The 18,581-nt window shown below is 42.5% G+C and overlaps 1 protein-coding gene across 4 annotated transcripts in view; it reads right to left on the bottom strand.

Annotated features, from left to right (window-relative positions):
* The window catches only part of evi5b (ecotropic viral integration site 5b), a 49,891-nt gene that overhangs the window by 17,356 nt on the left and 13,954 nt on the right, over positions 1-18,581 (bottom strand). For 2 of the 4 annotated variants that reach the window (XM_080431019.1, XM_080431018.1), the window contains exons 2-16: positions 18,007-18,239; positions 11,054-11,243; positions 8,301-8,525; positions 7,610-7,684; positions 7,328-7,453; positions 7,092-7,235; positions 6,317-6,406; positions 5,970-6,067; positions 5,708-5,768; positions 4,489-4,542; positions 3,277-3,309; positions 2,674-2,838; positions 1,523-1,654; positions 707-847; positions 110-268 (exon numbers count right to left, since the gene is read on the bottom strand). In XM_080431019.1, the coding sequence (XP_080287145.1) occupies positions 110-268; positions 707-847; positions 1,523-1,654; positions 2,674-2,838; positions 3,277-3,309; positions 4,489-4,542; positions 5,708-5,768; positions 5,970-6,067; positions 6,317-6,406; positions 7,092-7,235; positions 7,328-7,453; positions 7,610-7,684; positions 8,301-8,525; positions 11,054-11,243; positions 18,007-18,158 (1,845 nt within the window). In that variant the 5' untranslated portion in view covers positions 18,159-18,239. The remainder of the gene's footprint in view (positions 1-109; positions 269-706; positions 848-1,522; positions 1,655-2,673; positions 2,839-3,276; positions 3,310-4,488; positions 4,543-5,707; positions 5,769-5,969; positions 6,068-6,316; positions 6,407-7,091; positions 7,236-7,327; positions 7,454-7,609; positions 7,685-8,300; positions 8,526-11,053; positions 11,244-18,006; positions 18,240-18,581) is intronic. The other 2 variants (XM_080431020.1, XM_080431021.1) reach the window with 2 other exon arrangements.

The following is an 18,581-nucleotide window of genomic DNA, read 5'->3' as shown; positions in this document are numbered from 1 at the left end:
TAATGGGTTAAAGCAACATATTTAGAGTTATAGTTATCGTGCTTGGTATAGTTATCGTGCTTGGTGTGAACAGTCCTTTTAGTGTCAGGTTAAGGACTAATCTCCGAACCTGTGTCTCAAGCTCCAGCATCCTCTGACGGGTTTCTCTGAGTTCAGCCTGGGCCTCGGCCTCGCGTAGCCTCACGCTCATCAGCTCATCCTGCAGCTCGCTCAGCGTGTTCTTCCTGGGGCTGTCCTTCCACCGGCCAGCGGTGCGGGCCAAATGACGCTGGAAGAGACGGTGGGGAGGAGGGGTACAATCTGTCAGTCGGAGCAGTGGTTCTCAAAGTGGTGTCCGGGGACCCCCAGTGGGTCACCAGCAAAAATGAGTTAATATAGCATCAAAACCTATAAAATGTTGGAAAAATGTAAAGTTACAGTTTTGGAATATTTTTGGCAGATGGGGGTCAAATTAATTTGTCCTAGACATGAAAAAGATTGAAAACCACTGTTTTAGAGGCCATAAAATGTATCCATTCCTTGTGTCCTTATTAACAATTAAAACATATATTGATCAGGTTAAATATTATAAATAGAACTGCACAGTTTTTCAGACATTTTCATTTGGTGTAAAAGCAGATTCCGTATGCAACAAGGTGCATGAAATAGCTGCCTACAAACCGTGTGTGTGAGAGTGCACGTGCGTGCATGTGCGTTGCGTGCTCACCTGCCAGTGTTCCTCCAGGCCTCTGACCTGCTGTCTCAGCTCTTTGAGTCCAGTCAGAGCCTCCGCCTCCCTCAGCTTCACCCCTATCAACTCCTCCTGGAGACGCACCACGTTGATGTCATCTGGGAGTGAAGTGTTCCTCTGTAAGAGAATACACACGCATTATTTAGGCTACATTAGGCTTTCAAATAAGGCATCCAGTGATGTGATGAGCTTGTGTTCACTTTAGAATCAGGGTGCTAATTCTGATAGGCAGTATACTGATAAAAGGTATCACAATAAATAAAATAAAAAGGTAAAAAGAACTAAAAAGAAAAAAGTGGTAACTCAAGTTCTGCTGCCCCTCTTCTATTCAGTATACCAGTGCTTCAGAAACAATGGGTCGGCCCATTTTTGTGTCGCGGAACCATTTTTATAAATAGAGCAAATAAATATCAAACAAGATTTTCAAACAAAAAATGTCTTAATATTTCAGAAAAAACAAGCAATGCAAAAGATTTTCAGAAAAAACAAGCAATGCAAAAGATTTTCAGAAAAGACAAAAAAGTTCCATAATTTAAAACACTTGAAAATAGCAGAACTACAAGCTTGTGATCTTGTAGATTGGCTATTTTCACTATTAAATAAGGTTTAAGTCGTTAATGTATTTTTGTAAGTTTTGGTCCCGGAGAGACACCATTTTTTTCTTTTGGGTCTCGGAACAAAAAAAAAGAAAACTTGGGAAACAATATAATGCAATATACAGTATGCAACACACACACATTTGTGGAAGACTGTATGATGTATTGTATCGGCACGTATGAGGTTTGAACACACCCTCTCCATGTCCAGGATCTTGTCCTGCATCTCCTTGAGTGCACACTGGGATTCAGCCTCCTTCAGCCTGGCCTGGACCAGCTCCCTCTCCAACTGTAGGATGAAGTCCTCTGTGTACCGCTGGTTGCCTTTCTGCAGCAGACACCACAATGTCAGAAAACCACACCAATATAGTCCATAATATCTACTGTGTCTGCTCAAGCCTGGACATTATCCAGGGACAAAATAGCAAGAGGCATTTCTTAAAAAAATAACGCCACAAAAATGCATTTTAAATGTCAACAGCTTGTGCCATGTTATTTTGAATGCGTTACAAAATCAGAAAACACACACCTCGGCATAGACACAGAGCTCACTTCACCTCTGATTTCAACTGACACCAACAAATTATCCTTTGTGCATTCACTTCAAAATAAATATTTAATAGCCGCTTACGGCAGAGCAAGGCAGCGAATTATGTAAAACATAATTTTATTCACTGCACACATTAGCATCTTGGATCAGGTCATCAATAATTGAGAATATTGCAATGTCTGTTTGGTCAATGGCTATGCACCGATGACAGATTCCGGCTGGCTGAGGAACAACAAGGCGTCGACGCCTCGGCGGTGTTAAATCCTACAAGCCGATCACACATCTGCTTACAAATTCATGAATACATTTCTAGAGATGCCGAACACTGCAAATGGTAGCTGAGATGTGTGGAACACTGTGTCCCGATGTGAAGTCATGCATGCCAAAGGAGATCATTATGCACAACCGGTGTGCAGAGTGGGGAGAGAAACCACATCCGTGCCATTGCGGGCGATTCCGTCATTAGGCGAGAAGCAGCATCGATTTGCTTTTGTTTGTTTTTTTTCCATTTCATAAAATAGTAACGATGAAGAGAAGGAGAGAAAAAGCATGGCAAATTCAAACTTTTACAGAAAACAACAATACAAAACATTGTATCTCAACAAGTCTCAACAACAGTCGGTCTGAGGTCTGACGTTGCAAACACAATGGTTTGTCAAAAGAAAACCTCGGTGTCACAATAACAGGTTTGTCGTGTCACTCTGTGGATCGTGTTGTCAGGTCGAAGGGTTGTTTAGGGCCTTGCCTCTAGTCTGCTATCACCTGCCAAGCTGGGTTGACTGTGGCCCTTTCCTTACCGCTTTAGACTGCTGCTGCTGTGGTTGCTGCTGCTGGAGCTGCCTGATGGTATTTTGGGCCTGCTCCAGTTGAGCAGTTGATTCTTCGCAGTGCTGTTTGACCGTGGCCAGCTCCCGTTTGACAAGGTAGCTCTCCTCTGCCTCCTGGGCACGAGTCACTTGTCCCTTAACATAGCCAACCGAGGGGTGATGGGGTGAGCGCGGTGAAAGGGGTGAAAACAGAACGGTCGGGCAAAATGAAAGGATGGAGAACAGAGGGACTTGGGGGATCTCAAGCACATGCTGTTGGTTTGGAGGGGTTGATTTGTTTAGATGAATTCCTGAGCATGATTTGTGATTATTGTGAGTTTTGTGATATGCTGTGATGTGGTGTTACATGCACTTACTCAGTAGTGGTTATTGCTAATGAGATCTGCTAGGGTTAGTTTTATTTCTCTTATCCAGAATGTTGGGAATCTCTTTGTTAGTCATTTTTATCGTTATCATAATTTTGTCAATTTTAAAAGTGCAAAAGATGAGCATGCAATGCCAAAAAAGCTAAATCATTTTAAGAAGGGTAAAGGTTCAATAAAGGTGATGAGGACGAGAAAATAGGCAATATACCTGGATCAATCTATCTGCCAAGGAAGCACTTTCCTACAAAACAGAAATATCAACAAGAGAGCAGAGAGAGAGAGAGAGAGAAACACAATACAGAGGACAGGTTGTAACACAAAAAAGAGGAACAATTGATTGTTGTAGAGAAGATAGGCAATGTTCCTCTCCCTTCCCGTTTGGACAAAAACTGATTGTAGAACTTGAAAAACAAAGCAACTTTTGTTAGCGTTCAGAGTCAGAAAAGGAACATTGCCATCAGGTGTGGTGACAAGATTGTGAATAAGGTGGTGACAGTGTGGAAATTACACGTAGATGGTGTTGAAAAACACAGTGACACATTTCACACAGGCAAAGCACAGGACAGCTAACAGCAAGAAGAGCCCAGAGGAGAAAGCGCAGTGAGACATCGGCACTAATATAGTGTTTAGGAGCCATGCTTGTTTGAACGCAACGGAGGGTCCATTGCTTTTAAGTGTCGGTCATCCAATCTTTTGAATGATCTTACATTAGCAAATGTATATAATGAATAAGAGACCAGAGTGAAGCAACCTTGAACTGGCTTAAATATACGTCTCCAGGCAAAGTCTCCTTTGTGACGGACACCCTTGCATATCCACTGCAGAGACCTCATGCGTGGCACTTGCACCAGGCAGTGGCAGCACCCATTCGTGCCATACAACGCATACAGGAGCACAATGAACGAATGATACAAACAGCGCACCTTAGCATGCAGTGCTCCGTATCATCTCCCCCAATGTGTGTTAAGCGTTCACTTTCGCATTCCAGACAAAGCATGTTAACAGTCGCTGCTTTGAGTTAGAGGTGTCCAGAAGAATTACATAATTCCCTGCGTGTAAATACAGTACGTGAGCCACACACATTCATCATAACAGAGGCAGCTTGCATTCCCATGGCCAACTTCTGTTTTAAGATATTAACTAATACAAACCCTCTGAACATAGAGGAACTTATCATAAGGGTAGTTGCAACAAAGTATAAACCAGTGTTTAGTTGAATGGGTTTCAACAAGTATAGCGTGGTTAGTGAAGATGTGACTCCACGTGTCTCAGCGGTCAACCGGATATGCAATTGCATACATATGAACAAACACTGGATGGGTTAATGCAACAATGTTGGTGATCTCAAAGTGAATGCCATGACAGTGAATGACTGGTGCATGCACTGCCATTGTCGTTAGGTAACCCAGATTGTACTCACTTTCTCCAATGTATCTATCCTCTGCTTCAGGAGCCTGTTCTCTGTTCGCAACCTCTGTGTAACAAAAACAAAGAAAACAAGGTCAGTAACGATGAACGGTTTTCAATGTAGTGCATCATTGCGCACCTTAAGAGAGAGTTTCCTTCCCTGCCCTCCATAGAATTTAAGATAAACGGTGTGTAGCCAAGGCAAAGCGAATCATCAATGACATTCACCACCCCAACCACAATCCATTCACACCGCTGCTGCAGCCAAGGCCAGGCAAGCCTTACCGAGGTATCAGATGCCACAGCACCAGACTTTAACATTTTCACCTGGCAAACATTGGAGTGCTGAACAAGTGCTGAGTGCCATCGCCATGTTGCATTGCCACTTAACCATCCATATGAAACTATGAGTTTATACCCGATGCTCTGTATTTATATTTATCCACGTCACTTTAACCATGATGCATTGCAAATGAAAAATCAAATGATTTTATATACCATACTGCTATTTGTATATCAGGTGCACAAACAGCACAAGAAGCACCTCGTACCACCTATCCATCGCAAAAGTCTTAATCATGACATGCACCTTATGTATATTGGACTTTCTCATTTTGATTTGTCTGTGCCTTCCTGTTATTTGACCTGTGTTCCTTTCCTCTTCATTGCCTCTTCCCTATTCGGATTCTTTCTACAACAAAAAACTATTTGTACCCACTCTTTTACACCTGTAATCATGTGATGTGACAATTAAATTGATCTTTCAAGTGGGTCCCACGGAAATCGAATAGGTCCCCAACGGATAAAGATAGCCATGTAGTTTGAATCACAGGAAATATGTCACTGTTTTTCAGTCATGCTATAAACGTGGAATGTGTTTTGGCTCATTTAGATGGACACACGCTCGATATAAGCTACACACAGATCCAATAGCTCTGGCTACGCAATGTTTCAAAGACTGTCAGCATGTGCCGTTTGTTTTTCTATGATTTCAACACAGATTTGTTTTTCACGATGTAGCCTTATCAGGGTAAAAATATGATACTTCCCTTGGACGCACTCATAGTGAGTTTACTGCATCCTTTAGGATGATTTTGTGTCAGAGATGCAGGACGTATAGTGTTCAACATCACTGCAGGATTTCCAAAATGAAAATCTTGTCAATCTAATTACATCCCAAAAGTTCCTATCATTTTGTTTTGTTGTTTGATACGTCATGGCCTGTTTCTCACCTTAATCTCCACCTGCTCCTCCATCTCTTTACTTTTGATTGTAGTGTATTCCTTTTCCAACCTGAAATAATAAACATGTGACAGAAAACATTCATAAAATAATAATGAACAATTTCAAGAAACTGTAGGCCAATACCACTTATTATTTTGGGGAATAAAACGTTTCAGTGTGACTAGTCTTCCAGCACATGATTTAGAATTCCAGTGTCAAGGTACAGTAGGGGTAAAAAGCTTCCGCAGTAATGCAAATAGCAGGACTCACTTCTTCATCTTCTTGGCATTGTACTTGACTTGATAGGCAGCCTGGATGACCTTGTCTGGCCCGCTGTCCAGCTGATGTGGGATGACCTTCTGAAAGTGCTGGAGTGCAGCAAGGAAAGAGAGAGACTGGATGAGAGCCATATACTGTACCATATACCACTTGCTTTACAAATGCTGTGGTAAGGTGTTCTTTTGCCACCAAAATGTCAGTATGCGCATTGGGAGCACACATATATCAATCAATTTAATGTGGTGGTGAGAGTTTATGCTGATTGTGAGCATGGGTTCATGAGAGTTCACAAACATTCACAGGGGCACAAATGTTGCTTAGTGGTTGTGCCTGGTTACCTGTAACATTCCCTCCATGTCGAGCTGTATCAGTTCTGGTTCATTCATTTGGAGGATGGCCAGCCCTACACGGAACACAATCTCCAGACCCTAAAAAAAAATATATATATATATATCACCAGTCAACACTTGGAATTCTTACAATCGCTTCCACAGGTTCGATGACTGTGGAAATTCCACAGTTTCAAAAATAGCTGATCTAGAAGCTCAAGTGAACTTATAGATCGGTTATTTTCATTTGGTGTAGAGGGGAAAAAGGAGAGGACCAAGTATAGACCCCTGGGGGACCCTGATCAACGACGTATATAGGGTTTAAGTGGTTAAATGATAACACAAAATGATATTGAACATTATGTTTATTTTCAGTATCTGTCAAAAGTGTTATCTCTTCTGCCTCCCCTTTAAACTGTTATTCTTAAGACAGATTTCAGTATAGAAAAGACATAAAACAAGTATGTACATTATTGAATAGTGTAATTAAGAAAGATTAGAGAGATCATGACAAAATGGAGACAATACTAAGTAAATACATTTGGTCCATAAATACGTTGACACTCACAAAATTGACTAAAGTTGTCTTTGGTATTTTTTTGCCAACAGGTGGCGCTAACGGACAACATACTGTCTATTCTCCATTGGTTGTTGCTTGCTTACATCTTGTATTTGATCAGCAGGTATTAACAATTAACACACTTTTTAATCAAAATGTTCTTGTTCTATTTGTGTTTTTTAAATAAATACTCAAAATGGTGATTTACGGTCTCTACAAACTGACCTCACACATGAAGATGTCGAAGATCCTGGTGGCAACGGGCAGTGGGAAGGAGGTGAGGAAGATTGTGAGGAACCAGGAGGAGGCGTACATGGACGTGTGGAAGCTCTGGGCCTGGAAATGCACATGGAGCTCCGGCAGATGCTCCTGCATGACCAAAGTTGTGAGAAATCATTTCCCAGAACTTCATAATAACATGCCCCCTGCAGTGTTTTAATTTGTCATAATACGGCTCCTACCTGGATCATACACTCAAACTGGTACATGCAGAGTCCCAGCTCAGCCATGGTGGGTTTGAAGAGCTCCCGCAACCTGTAGTCCTGCATCAGCTTCACAAACACACAGAACGCCTCCTCTTCTGGCATCTAGAGATGAAAACATTATGATATTCAAACACCCGCTCTCTCATCCAGCAATACAAATATGTATAAACGGATGCTGGAGAATTTGCCGGAAGGCCATAACAAATCAGTGTCTCCAAGGAAACAGTTTGTGTGTGTCGAAGGCATAACTGGGATTACCTGCATGAGCAGCAGTCCCACAATGAAGGCACTCCCCTGGCAATAGCCGACCTCACGGTCCACCAGAGAATAAGCCTGAGACAACAGAGAGGGATGTGAGACAAGTATCAGTGATGGTCTCAGGAGCACAGCTGGTTTCACATGAGAAAGTACACAGACATGGACTGCTGGTCAAGTTATTTGTAGTGTGTGTGTGTGTGTGTGTGTGTGTGTGTGTGTGTGTGTGTGTGTGTGTGTGTGTGTGTGTGTGTGTGTGTGTGTGTGTGTGTGTGTGTGTGTGTGTGTGTGTGTGTGTGTGTGTGTGTGTGTGTGTGTGTGTGTTTTCTAATGACATAGGCCACATTTGAGGACAAATGTTGGACATCAAACCATTTGAGTGGGGATGCCATGTTTCTTTGGGAACAAAACTGGTGTCCAAAATTGTATTTTATTTTATTTTTTATAAGCGTAGGGTATGGGCATCGTGTGTGTGTGTGTGTGTGTGTGTGTGTGTGTGTGTGTGTGTGTGTGTGTGTGTGTGTGTGTGTGTGTGTGTGTGTGTGTGCGTGTGAAACCTAAACCAAACAATACACTCAGAGCCTTTGCGCAAAAATGGCATTACTTGTGGCGCTGAATGAATTGGAGTGAAATAGCAACCAACTGGTGAAGATCGTACAGATACGAGTGCGTTTCATGGGGAGAAGAAAATTACCTTCATGACATTGAAGAGCACCTCCTGTCCCATGCAGTCTTTCTCCTTGAAGAAGTCATGTTCTGGGTACGTGCGCGCTATGTCCCTGCGAATCAGCTTCTCACAGGGCGAAGTCATCTTCAGGAGCTCCGAGTACTGATCTTTGATGGGCATGTTCTGGGCATTGCAGAGAAGTTGCCATACTATCGCCCGAAAGTGATGAGGAATCCCTTTTCTGACAAGGTCCTGTGTGGGATAATGAGAAAATGATCCATTAAGGAAAACTATCAAACTCAAACCCTGCAAGGCCTAGATTATGAAAGACATTTCTAAAAATGTACATGTTTTGAACAGGAGAACCGGCTGGCCTCCACCAGGGAATACAACACACACCAGTTTTATTTATATCAGGATACAGCCATGCGTCTGTTCATGCCGTCATGCTCTAATATGTTATCCCATTCTAGCACGGGATGTTCCACATGATAACACAATTTTCCACCACTAAATAATCTTGTCAGCGAGGTGTCCTGCAGCGCGAAATGTTTTCCTTGCATATTATTGCCGATATAACTCCATCATTAATCCCATTTCTGAGAGGGAACACTGGCTTGTGCAGCTGTGAGTGTGGTGTGGGTGTGTGTGTGTGTGTGTGTGTGCATATGTGCATCTGGTGCATGCAGGGTGTATCTGGATCAGAGGTCCACCCATGCAGGCTTTCAGCAGGGGATCTCTCGCCCCTCTCGCTGAGGTCAGCCAAGACAGGCCGAGCCTTGTGCTGGAACAATAAACCCTCTCACATCCTGTCTTGTCTGAGAGAGAAAGCTGAACTCTGTGCCACACTCGCTGCTCATTCTGTCACCCTCGTCTTCCCAGCCCACCGACACTGTGCGATAGTCTCTCTCTCTCACTCACACACCGATGTAAGTGGAAACTCATGAATTACGCATTCATGTAAGACATCTGGAGCCATCGCTGACGCCTACCCATGTTACTGCGCTACATTAAACCAGGTCTGCCTTTACTAGTGCATATTCACGACTTGGTGTTGCTAGAAAGAGAGGCTTCTCTGCCAGAGCAGTGGAGAAAAGCAAGTCCAGAGGGCAAAACGAGATGCATTGAATACATGAATACATCATTAATAGGTTGAGAAGAGTTTTGCTGACAGGGAAGAAAAGAAAAAAGTTGGAGGTTCCCCTCCACCCCTCATGCAGCTAAAAACATGCTGAGGGGAAGAGAAAACCAACTGACCAACTGTTTCAGAGAAGGAATTGGTGATGATTAATATCACAGGCCAGTTGTAGCCATCTGGTCATCAAATTACACAACAACACATCTATTATTGACAACTTGCAATGCAGTTGCTTTACTACACTTCCCCCGGTTACAAAGACACGTACTGTATGTACACACATCTTTTGAGCACCTTGACATTCACATAGTGTACTTATGCAATGCACAACTTGTGATCAGATCAAATTACAAACCGATAGTTCTTTAACATGGATTGGAGAAACAAGTTCTCATGAGCCTATTTATACGATCACATGAACAAGTGACCCAAATTTAGTTTCACTTTCAAATGTCAAGAACTAAAATAATAAAGTTCAAGGACAACAACTGAGGCACTACACACACATGCACAAACTTAGCCTCGGGAATTACTTTTTAACTGAGTAAGTAAACAGTCCGACAGATAGGGGAATTGTTTGGTTCAGTGCCAGAGGTAAAAGCTTGAGGCGTAACTTTGTAGGGCCAGAGATTCCAAGTACAGTCTAACTTAAAGGATGAGCCCTTTAGACAAAAACAAATATTGTTCAATGGGAAATGTGTCCAGATTTGCTATTTACAACTTCAGTTGTGAATTTTTGTCTTTGTTCCATATTATAGAATTGGAATGTTTTTGACTGCTGTGAGTGTGTACACAAAGATGACTGCTTGGGTTCAGACAACTTGTGGTGAATAGACTTCTATTATCCCATTAATCAAATAATAAATAAAAAAAATAATCTCAGTTAATGAATATATATTAGTATTTTCAGTTCCTGAGTAGCATGCCTTACTTTGGATAACAACAACATCGGTGACCTGAGGTCAAACGTGCCTCCCTGAGCTCATAATCCAGCCTAAGCGGGAGCACACGGGACCAGAGTTGGTCAGTAACGAAGTACATTTACTTGAGTACTGTACTTAAAGACAGGGGCAAGTGATATTTAAGCTCTATATTCTGATAGTAATCATCGCTATAGAGTGTTTGTTCAATAACAGGGGTCTCTCCACCTCTCCAGCTCTTTTATAAACAGAAAATACATTTCAGTGGCACAGTGGTAAATACCGTCTGTGCCCACCACCGCGGACTCTGGGGGTTCAAATCCACCGCGGTGCATCGGGCTTTGTCGAGCGTCTATACTAGTGTTTCTCAACGGGGGCATCACATCCCCCCAGGCGGCATTCAGAGAACATCGGGCGGCGGGCGGCTGTGCATCATGCATTAACCACTTAAGCACTATTTTATACTTTCAAAATGTTTTCAAAACTAAAAGCTAAAAAAACTTATTATTATTAACTAATTATAATTTCTACTTTGGAATACTTGAATATTTTTAAAGCATGTACTTTTGAATAATATTTTTAAAAGCCAATACCCCAGTACTTTAACTCAAGTACAAATTTGACTGAGCAACCTTCACTTGAGTAATAGTTGACCAGGAGTATCTATACTTTGACTCAAGTACTGGGGTTGAGTACTTTGTCCGCCACTGCTCTCCACTCACCTTGAGCTGCTTCTCCTTCTTCTTGCGCACGTCCTCCCACTCGTTGACGATGCGTCCCCAGAGGATCCAGGTGTCCTCCTCCAGGTGGGAGAGGTTGGAGGAGGCAGAGGAGCTGGACACCAGTGAGGAGCCACTGTTCCGCCTCGAGCCGTTCACCGACTTCAGCGACTTGCTGTCCGTCTCCAACAGCCTGTGTAGGGTACAGTCAAACATAAGTGTGTGAGACATGATGAGAGAGCCATTCATTTATAAATCTGCAGCTTTTAATTTAAAAAAATCAGCTCAAATACAATCTTCCCACTGTGTTTCAATGAGGGTAGGGGGGTTGAGACGAACGTGTCGAGAAAAGGGAATTTGGCACTAATCTTCAAAACAATTTTAAGTGTTATACACAAATTCAACACAAAGTGTTGTTGCACCCCCATCAATAGTACACACTAACTGTCTCTTCCACCAATGGCTGTCTCTCAATGTCAACTCATGACTGTTAAGGTGCTGAATAAGTGCTGAGTAAAAACTGTAGCATAAAAGTATAATGTTTCCTTCAATGGCACCGTAGGGAAGCATAAGTTAAAAACAAACCAAAAAACCCTCAATCAAAGTGAGGCAAGAAAAAAGAAACAGTGAATACACGGTCAAATTTGAAACAATGAAAGTGTAAATTTTTACACCTTTTAAGTTAAGTTACACTCAGTTTTGACTGTGTATATAAAATGGTTGTGTGCATGTTGTCAATACAGTGTACGTTTAGTGAACGTGTAGTTTATACTGAGAAAATGTTCCAGTGACTGAAGCCGAGCATGAATCCAAACGGAGCTGGGGAGCAGAGCCCCTCATTTATAGTGCAGTGCTGAAAATGTTCAAGCTCATTTAAAAAGACAGATTTTCCTGTGATGTTATACATGACCCCAAAGTGACTTACGGCTAATTTGTAGCTACTCCGTGGTACAATGATGTTGCTTGCCAAAAACAACCGATCTACAAGTAATAACGTGTCGCAGTGTCGTTACGTGTTGTTAGCTTACAGAACAGTTATTTTTGGCAAGCGATACCCTCATGCGATTAAGTATAAATTAAGCTTTAGGCCTGTAATGAGCGGACAAATATTAAAAGTGGCACAACCCCACCCCCAGAACAAAAAAACATACAGGCCAATCACAGGTCAGTTAGGACAGCAACAACAAATCCATCCAGGAAATGTTAAAGCGTTCTCAACTCCATGACACATAACGTAATCAAATGTTTTGACAAGTCATATCAACACCAACCCTTAAAGCGGTATGTTGAAGACAAAACCTGCGAGCCAGGCGCGTCGTACTTCAACACGCTAACCTTGTACCGTACTAGTTTGTCACTAGAGCTGCCGACGACAGTGTTGACCTGTTCCCAGGATCAGCCTACAGAGAGGAAAGTGTGGCTCCTGGCCTGTTACAGTACTCTGCACAGAAACCCATGGCAGGCAGGCAGGCACACAAAGGCTCAGACACCTGATCTCGGAAAATGTGGGGGGGGGGGGGAAGGGGCCCTCTCTCGACTGCATGCGGGTGACGTCACCGGGGAGTGTTCCCTTGCCTGGCTCGGGTTACAGCCGAATTTGGGTCAACGAAGGGAGGGGAACAAATGCAATGTCCCTATGAGCACAGCCTGCGTGTCCAGTATAGGGGTTGGATGAACGGTGGTGAATGATCTGGGCGTGATGTAGCCTGTTGTTAAGGCCCTTGCACACAGAGTCAGATTTTTTTCACACACATTTTTCTTTATTCATGAACACACTTCTCTATGACCTCTTGCACATCTAATTGTCATCCGACCGAGTGGTGCGTGATTTTTTTCAATCAAACCCAGTTTGATTCCTGCGTTTGTCAAAACTGATTGACAATTATCTGTGTGCATGATCCAGGCCTTTACGGAGGAAATTAAAACTACAATAATCAGTGTAGCCCTGGATGATCCACTTAAGGGGTGGGAGGGAATTCCACTTCCCCGTGCTACACAGTCCCCAAGAAAACATCATACTCGTCATACAAGCGAGCCATCTGGAAGCAAAATGGGCCACAGTCGTCCTTATACACTCACATCGCTATCTCACAACTGCCATCTCTTTCACGCATGTGGTTAACCCACATCAGATGAACATCCACATTGGAGTACTGACCTGCGCTGCACATGAACCTGACTTTATTTAACCTACAGTAGAGGGCCTCACAGGGGCTCTGCAAATAATTCACCAGTAGTCAAACAACTTAGACTAGTTCAAAGCTGTACACAGAAACAACAGGTGAAATAATTTAGGTGACCACTGTTTGGAATAACAATCTCTCCATTTTAAAGTTACAACAGCTAACCGATGAACAGAACCAAAACAATGTTAGTCCTACATCGCGTTAACTTAAACCCTATATGTAGCTGACCGTATTGCTAGGCCTCCTCTTTTTTTCACTCTACTACACTATCCATCTAGCCGATCTACCAGCTCACAACATGTCACTTTGCGACACGTTGTGCTCGTATAATCTGCCATTTTAGCTAAATGTTCACTCCAGAGTAAGGATGCTTGTGTTCAAGTGATTAAAGAAGGCAACACTCTCCCTCTTCCATCGTGAAGTTGGCTATCTATTATTGCTGTAGACTGACATGCCAAAAGAAAAGAAAGGACAGACGCCTTCTTACCAAGATAAGTTCATGGTGTACTCCTCATATCCTCTTGTTTTCTAGGGATTCCTGAGTAGCAACATGCCTGGCTGACAGATTGACGCAGTAAATGCGGGACTCCCGTCCCTTGTCTTTTTCACACTGACCAGCGTGGCTATCTGGTCTCTTATCTGGTCTGTAGGGTACAAAGGCCCATTGGTGATCGAGTGTGGGAGGGCACATCACTCCGTTAACATATGAAAACATCACTGCCCTTTACACCTACTACTATGTGCCACACCGGCAGTCACTTTGCTGTGTGTGTGTGTGTGTTACTATGTCCTGTGACCAAATCTGTCTCAAGACCGATTCTCTCCATCTGCAGTCTATCTCCGCTAGAAGATTCATGCATTTGCCCCCCTGTGTGTGTGCGTGTCTGTTGCAAATCTTGCATAATACTGGTCCGATTACCGTTATTTCTTGTGCCTGCTCCCAGCAGGCCAAATACTTCAATTCCCTAATATTTTTCAAATCACTCAATAACAACAACAGTTATTTTAGTGAATTCACATTCACTGGCCTGATGGTGGTGCCAGAGGACAGGTCACGGGGGTCACCAAAATCAATAGGTTTCTTCCTCTTGAGTGCAGTAAATTTCATGTCAATACAGCCATCAGTTAACCACATGAACCCTAGCGACCATATCGTCTCAGTGCATAATTGTAGTCCAGGTGTCATACCCGTTTCCTGTTGCGGTTCAGTGTCCCATAGCTTCATTTGATTAGCTCAGCAGCAGATTTAAACAGGAAACATAAATTACACCTTCATGTGTGTTTCCTGTTCAAATGTGCTTCTGAGCCAATCAAATGAAGCAGCCTTTTTTTTTGCACTGGCAGATTCCTCTGCTTTTCCAGGCTAGCGAAAACAAAACATTTGGCCAAAATAGAACATTCAGCTAAAACAACAGCTCACAACACGCTGTGTTGCAACACGTTGTGCACTTAACCCTCCAAGACCCGCAGTTGTAATATTACAACATTTGTATTTTATCAAAAACATGGTATAAATCATTTGTTTTCCTGTTATTCTTTCACCTAAACATCATCATTGGATCCTATTGTTTAGTCTTGCAATGTCATTGGCCGGGATATTTGCATATAAATACCCCCCACAGAGGCAGGAAAAGTCACAACTTGAAAATCCTTGAAGGAAGAACAATCTCTTTTTCACTGGACAGGATTTCTCACAAAAAAGTAAGTAAAATGTCTGCAATATTTTTTTTGGTGATCATTAGAATGTCTAGAACATGTACATATGATATTATTGGGAAAGATATCCCCCAAATGTAAATTAGAGCATGCTTTATACTTGTTGTTTTTTTACAACTCTGGGTCATAGTGGTAGCAAATAGCAATGCCACCTGTTCACCTGGCTAAGTGGAGTCTTATAGTTTTCACAATACATTTATACAATTATGTGTATTTTCCCCACATTGCATTACTATATATATATATATATACCACAAATAACCACAAACATTACCAAAATGTTTTGCTAAAACATTATAGGCAATGAAATGTTATAACTTTTAAGCTAAAGCAGTATATTTGTCTTCGAGTACAATTGGTTAAAACATACAAATGTCATTGCCTATAATGTTTTAGCAAAACATTTTGGTAATGTTTGTGGTTAGCAATCAGTGTATGGTAATTGTTCATATGGGAGTCGCCCAGTTAAGAATCTCTCATCATTGTTCATGTGATGGGTGTTGGGATTGCCCACTTACAGTCATCCCCAATCCCTTTGTTAGGCTAAGCATCATCATTCATCACTGATAGTGCTAAGTACCATCATCACTGATGCCACTTGTGAGGATAAGCAAAGTACAATAGGTTGGCCAGACAGTATTGTGTGACTTGTGAAATATGTACCTGCAGTGAGATGTGCTAGTACTAATGTACTAATGGTATTTCTTTATTTTCATTTCAGAATGCCACAAGCAAGGAGAGAGCCTCGCTTCACTGCAAGGGATGTGTTGGATATTGTAATGCATGGAGAGAGTGATGTGGACATCGACTTTACTGAAACTGATGAAGAGTCGGATGAAGAGGCCTGTGGAGAGGAGTCCAAAGAAAACCATCCACCCAGTGAACCCAGTGAACCCACTGACCCACTGACCCACTGCCCCCCCCCCCAACCGGCCAAACACGCCAAACCCAGAATGCCACAAGCAAGGAGAGAGCCTCGCTTCACTGCAAGGGATGTGTCCAGACTGCAATCCACGCAAGGCACCATGTCAACATCGGCCATCAGATGTGCGCCAGGACCAAGTTGGACACCTCCCACGGAAGACAGAGAGGGGGCGCTGCAGGAATAGTGGCTGTTCAAGTTACACCAGCTTACTCTGCCACAAGTGTGGTGTTCGTCTGTGCATTTCAGGACACCGAAACTGTTTCTGGGACTATCACTGCTAAAAAGCAAGTGATTGTAAATGGTGTTCAAATTGATGGATGAGAGGGGGTGCCCGTTTCATTTTGAGCAGGTGTGAATTGGTCTTCGGTGGAGGGCTGTTTGCATCACATTGTGACCAGTGTATATTGTAATTAGGTTTCTTTAGTACATTCATTGTACTGTTTTTCATTTTGTTCTTTTAATAAAATCAAAATTCTTAAAAATATGGCTTATTGATGTTATTATTCATAATGTACTGTTCTGAGGCCCAATATTATTCATAATGTATACTGTTCTGAGGCCAAATGATAAACCATAACCATATAAATGAACCCTTAAGTTGTTTTAGTGAAGTATATAGACATTTGCCATGCTATTCTGACAGTGAGTAAAAATGGCCTATAGGAAATTCTGCTACCCGTTAGACCCACTGTTGTAATATTACAACATTTCAATTAAACCTTACGAAAACTATTTTTTTTAAAAAACATTATATTTCCCTCTCCAAAGTACTCCTAAAACACCATCTGAAAGGTTGATTATTTTTTTTTGTAAGTAGAAATATATCCGGGTCTTGCAGGGTTAAGTGATTAAGATATGCCAATGTCACACAAACGGAGGCAAAATCATTACCATCTTGGCAGAGGTAACAAAGCAGAAATGCCTTCAAAATAGTAATAAAAATGGAAATAATCATTAAAGATCATGAAAATATTATCCCTATATTTAAAAGGCAACTGTTGTCATATTCCAACAGAATGAATGGGATTTAATGAGTAGACAGCATTGTCAGTCATAGGGAAAGCATGTCAACAAAGACATGTGCCTGGTGAAAGAGCCCAGCTGTGGTCCCACTTGTCAGGGTGGAGGCAGGGGTCAAATGGCACCCGAACTATGAACCTCTAAGGCCATATGCCTTATGTCCACCTTTTGATGAAGGACACAACCCAGAGCACCATGAAGGGCCAAATGGATGTCCCCTCCCCAGCTCTGTCTTATCTTCCCTTATCAAGGGGGTGTCATTCTGGAACTGTGTACCAGGGACTGCTGTAGGCCCACAGATGACATGAGTCACCCTCCTCAATCAAAGCGCTTCACCTCACACACACACACACACACACACACACACACACACACACACACACACACACACATTACTGCTCCTCATCTATCACTGGAGGTAATTGTGAACCCAACCCCCTAATTTTGGAACCACTCAGTCTGGTTTCCATGCCAACACTGAGAGCACAGGATAAGAGCCATCATGGGGGAGGAATTCATACAGCAGGAGACAGAAAAGTGTTCGTCTCACCCTCTAACAGTCCTTTAATGAACAGCTAAGGAGAAGGAAAGTGTTGCTTCATTGCCTTTTCAGTTTGCGAGGGACTCAGTGAGGACTATTGTGGCTATTGGATTACCAAATCAATACTATGACTTTCCCATTACTTGTAGTACAAACAGACAGTACAGTTGTGTGAAAACAATTTCAAAACCTCATATCTCCCCTTACAGCACATCAGTGTTGTAGGAATTCTTTCATTCCATTTTGAGAACATATGGGAATGTTTGATCACAAAATGTTTTACTTTTTATTACTAAGAATTATTACTTCTGGTGGACAGGACAAGAGAACTCAAATCTCTTTGAAAACACCCACACCCAGATAAGCAGCAGACTCACAAATGCAAGGGTGGGGAAATCCAGTTCAACCGTAAACTGTTTGAGCCACACAAAATAAGCTGCCCCAAAAGTTGACCTTTGAAGTTAACCATTGAACTTTAGATTATAAGCCTAATTGTCATTTAACAATATAACATTTGTACCCGTGTACCTCTGAACGTTGCCAGGCAAAGAGAGCAGATTTTGCTTACCGGTTCTGCTCCTCAAGCTTGGCAAGCAGCTCCAACTCATCGGGGCTGAGCTGGGCGGGCGAGGACGGCGAGAGAGTCGGCGAAGATAGCGACGTGGAGGAGGAGGCGGCAGTGGTCGGCAAGGACATGGGCGGGGCCACCTGGCTAGCCATCTGACTGACCGTGTGCGACACCGAGTTCTTCACCCATGCGAGAGTAGAACTCAGCTTGCCTGCGACCTTGTCTGTCGCCACCTGCAGAGAAGCCGTAGAGAAGAGCCACTTAGCATTTCACAGTGAATGCGATTTCAAAACGGTACTTTGCCAACATCAATCTGCACCCAAGAGAACATCCATTAACTAGAAGATCATTTATAAAGAACCATAGGGTACTTATTCCCCTGAATGTTTGCTGCTTATGATTATGTATTAATATTTATAACTGATATTTCCAAAGATATAAAAGAAACAGTAGTGCAAGAGATGGAAGAGAAAGCTTTCGTGTTAAGTTGGGCACGTAATGTATACAGGGAACCACTGAACAAATAGACTATTACCAATCTCCAAGTCTTTCCTCTTTAGCTAGCCAGTAGCTTC

This window comes from Gymnoscopelus braueri (assembly GCF_963280865.1).
Source record: "Gymnoscopelus braueri genome assembly, chromosome: 6".
Taxonomy (NCBI): domain Eukaryota; kingdom Metazoa; phylum Chordata; class Actinopteri; order Myctophiformes; family Myctophidae; genus Gymnoscopelus; species Gymnoscopelus braueri.
The sequence above is the reverse complement of the archived record's forward strand: the minus strand, read 5'-3'. Positions and strand labels throughout refer to the sequence as shown.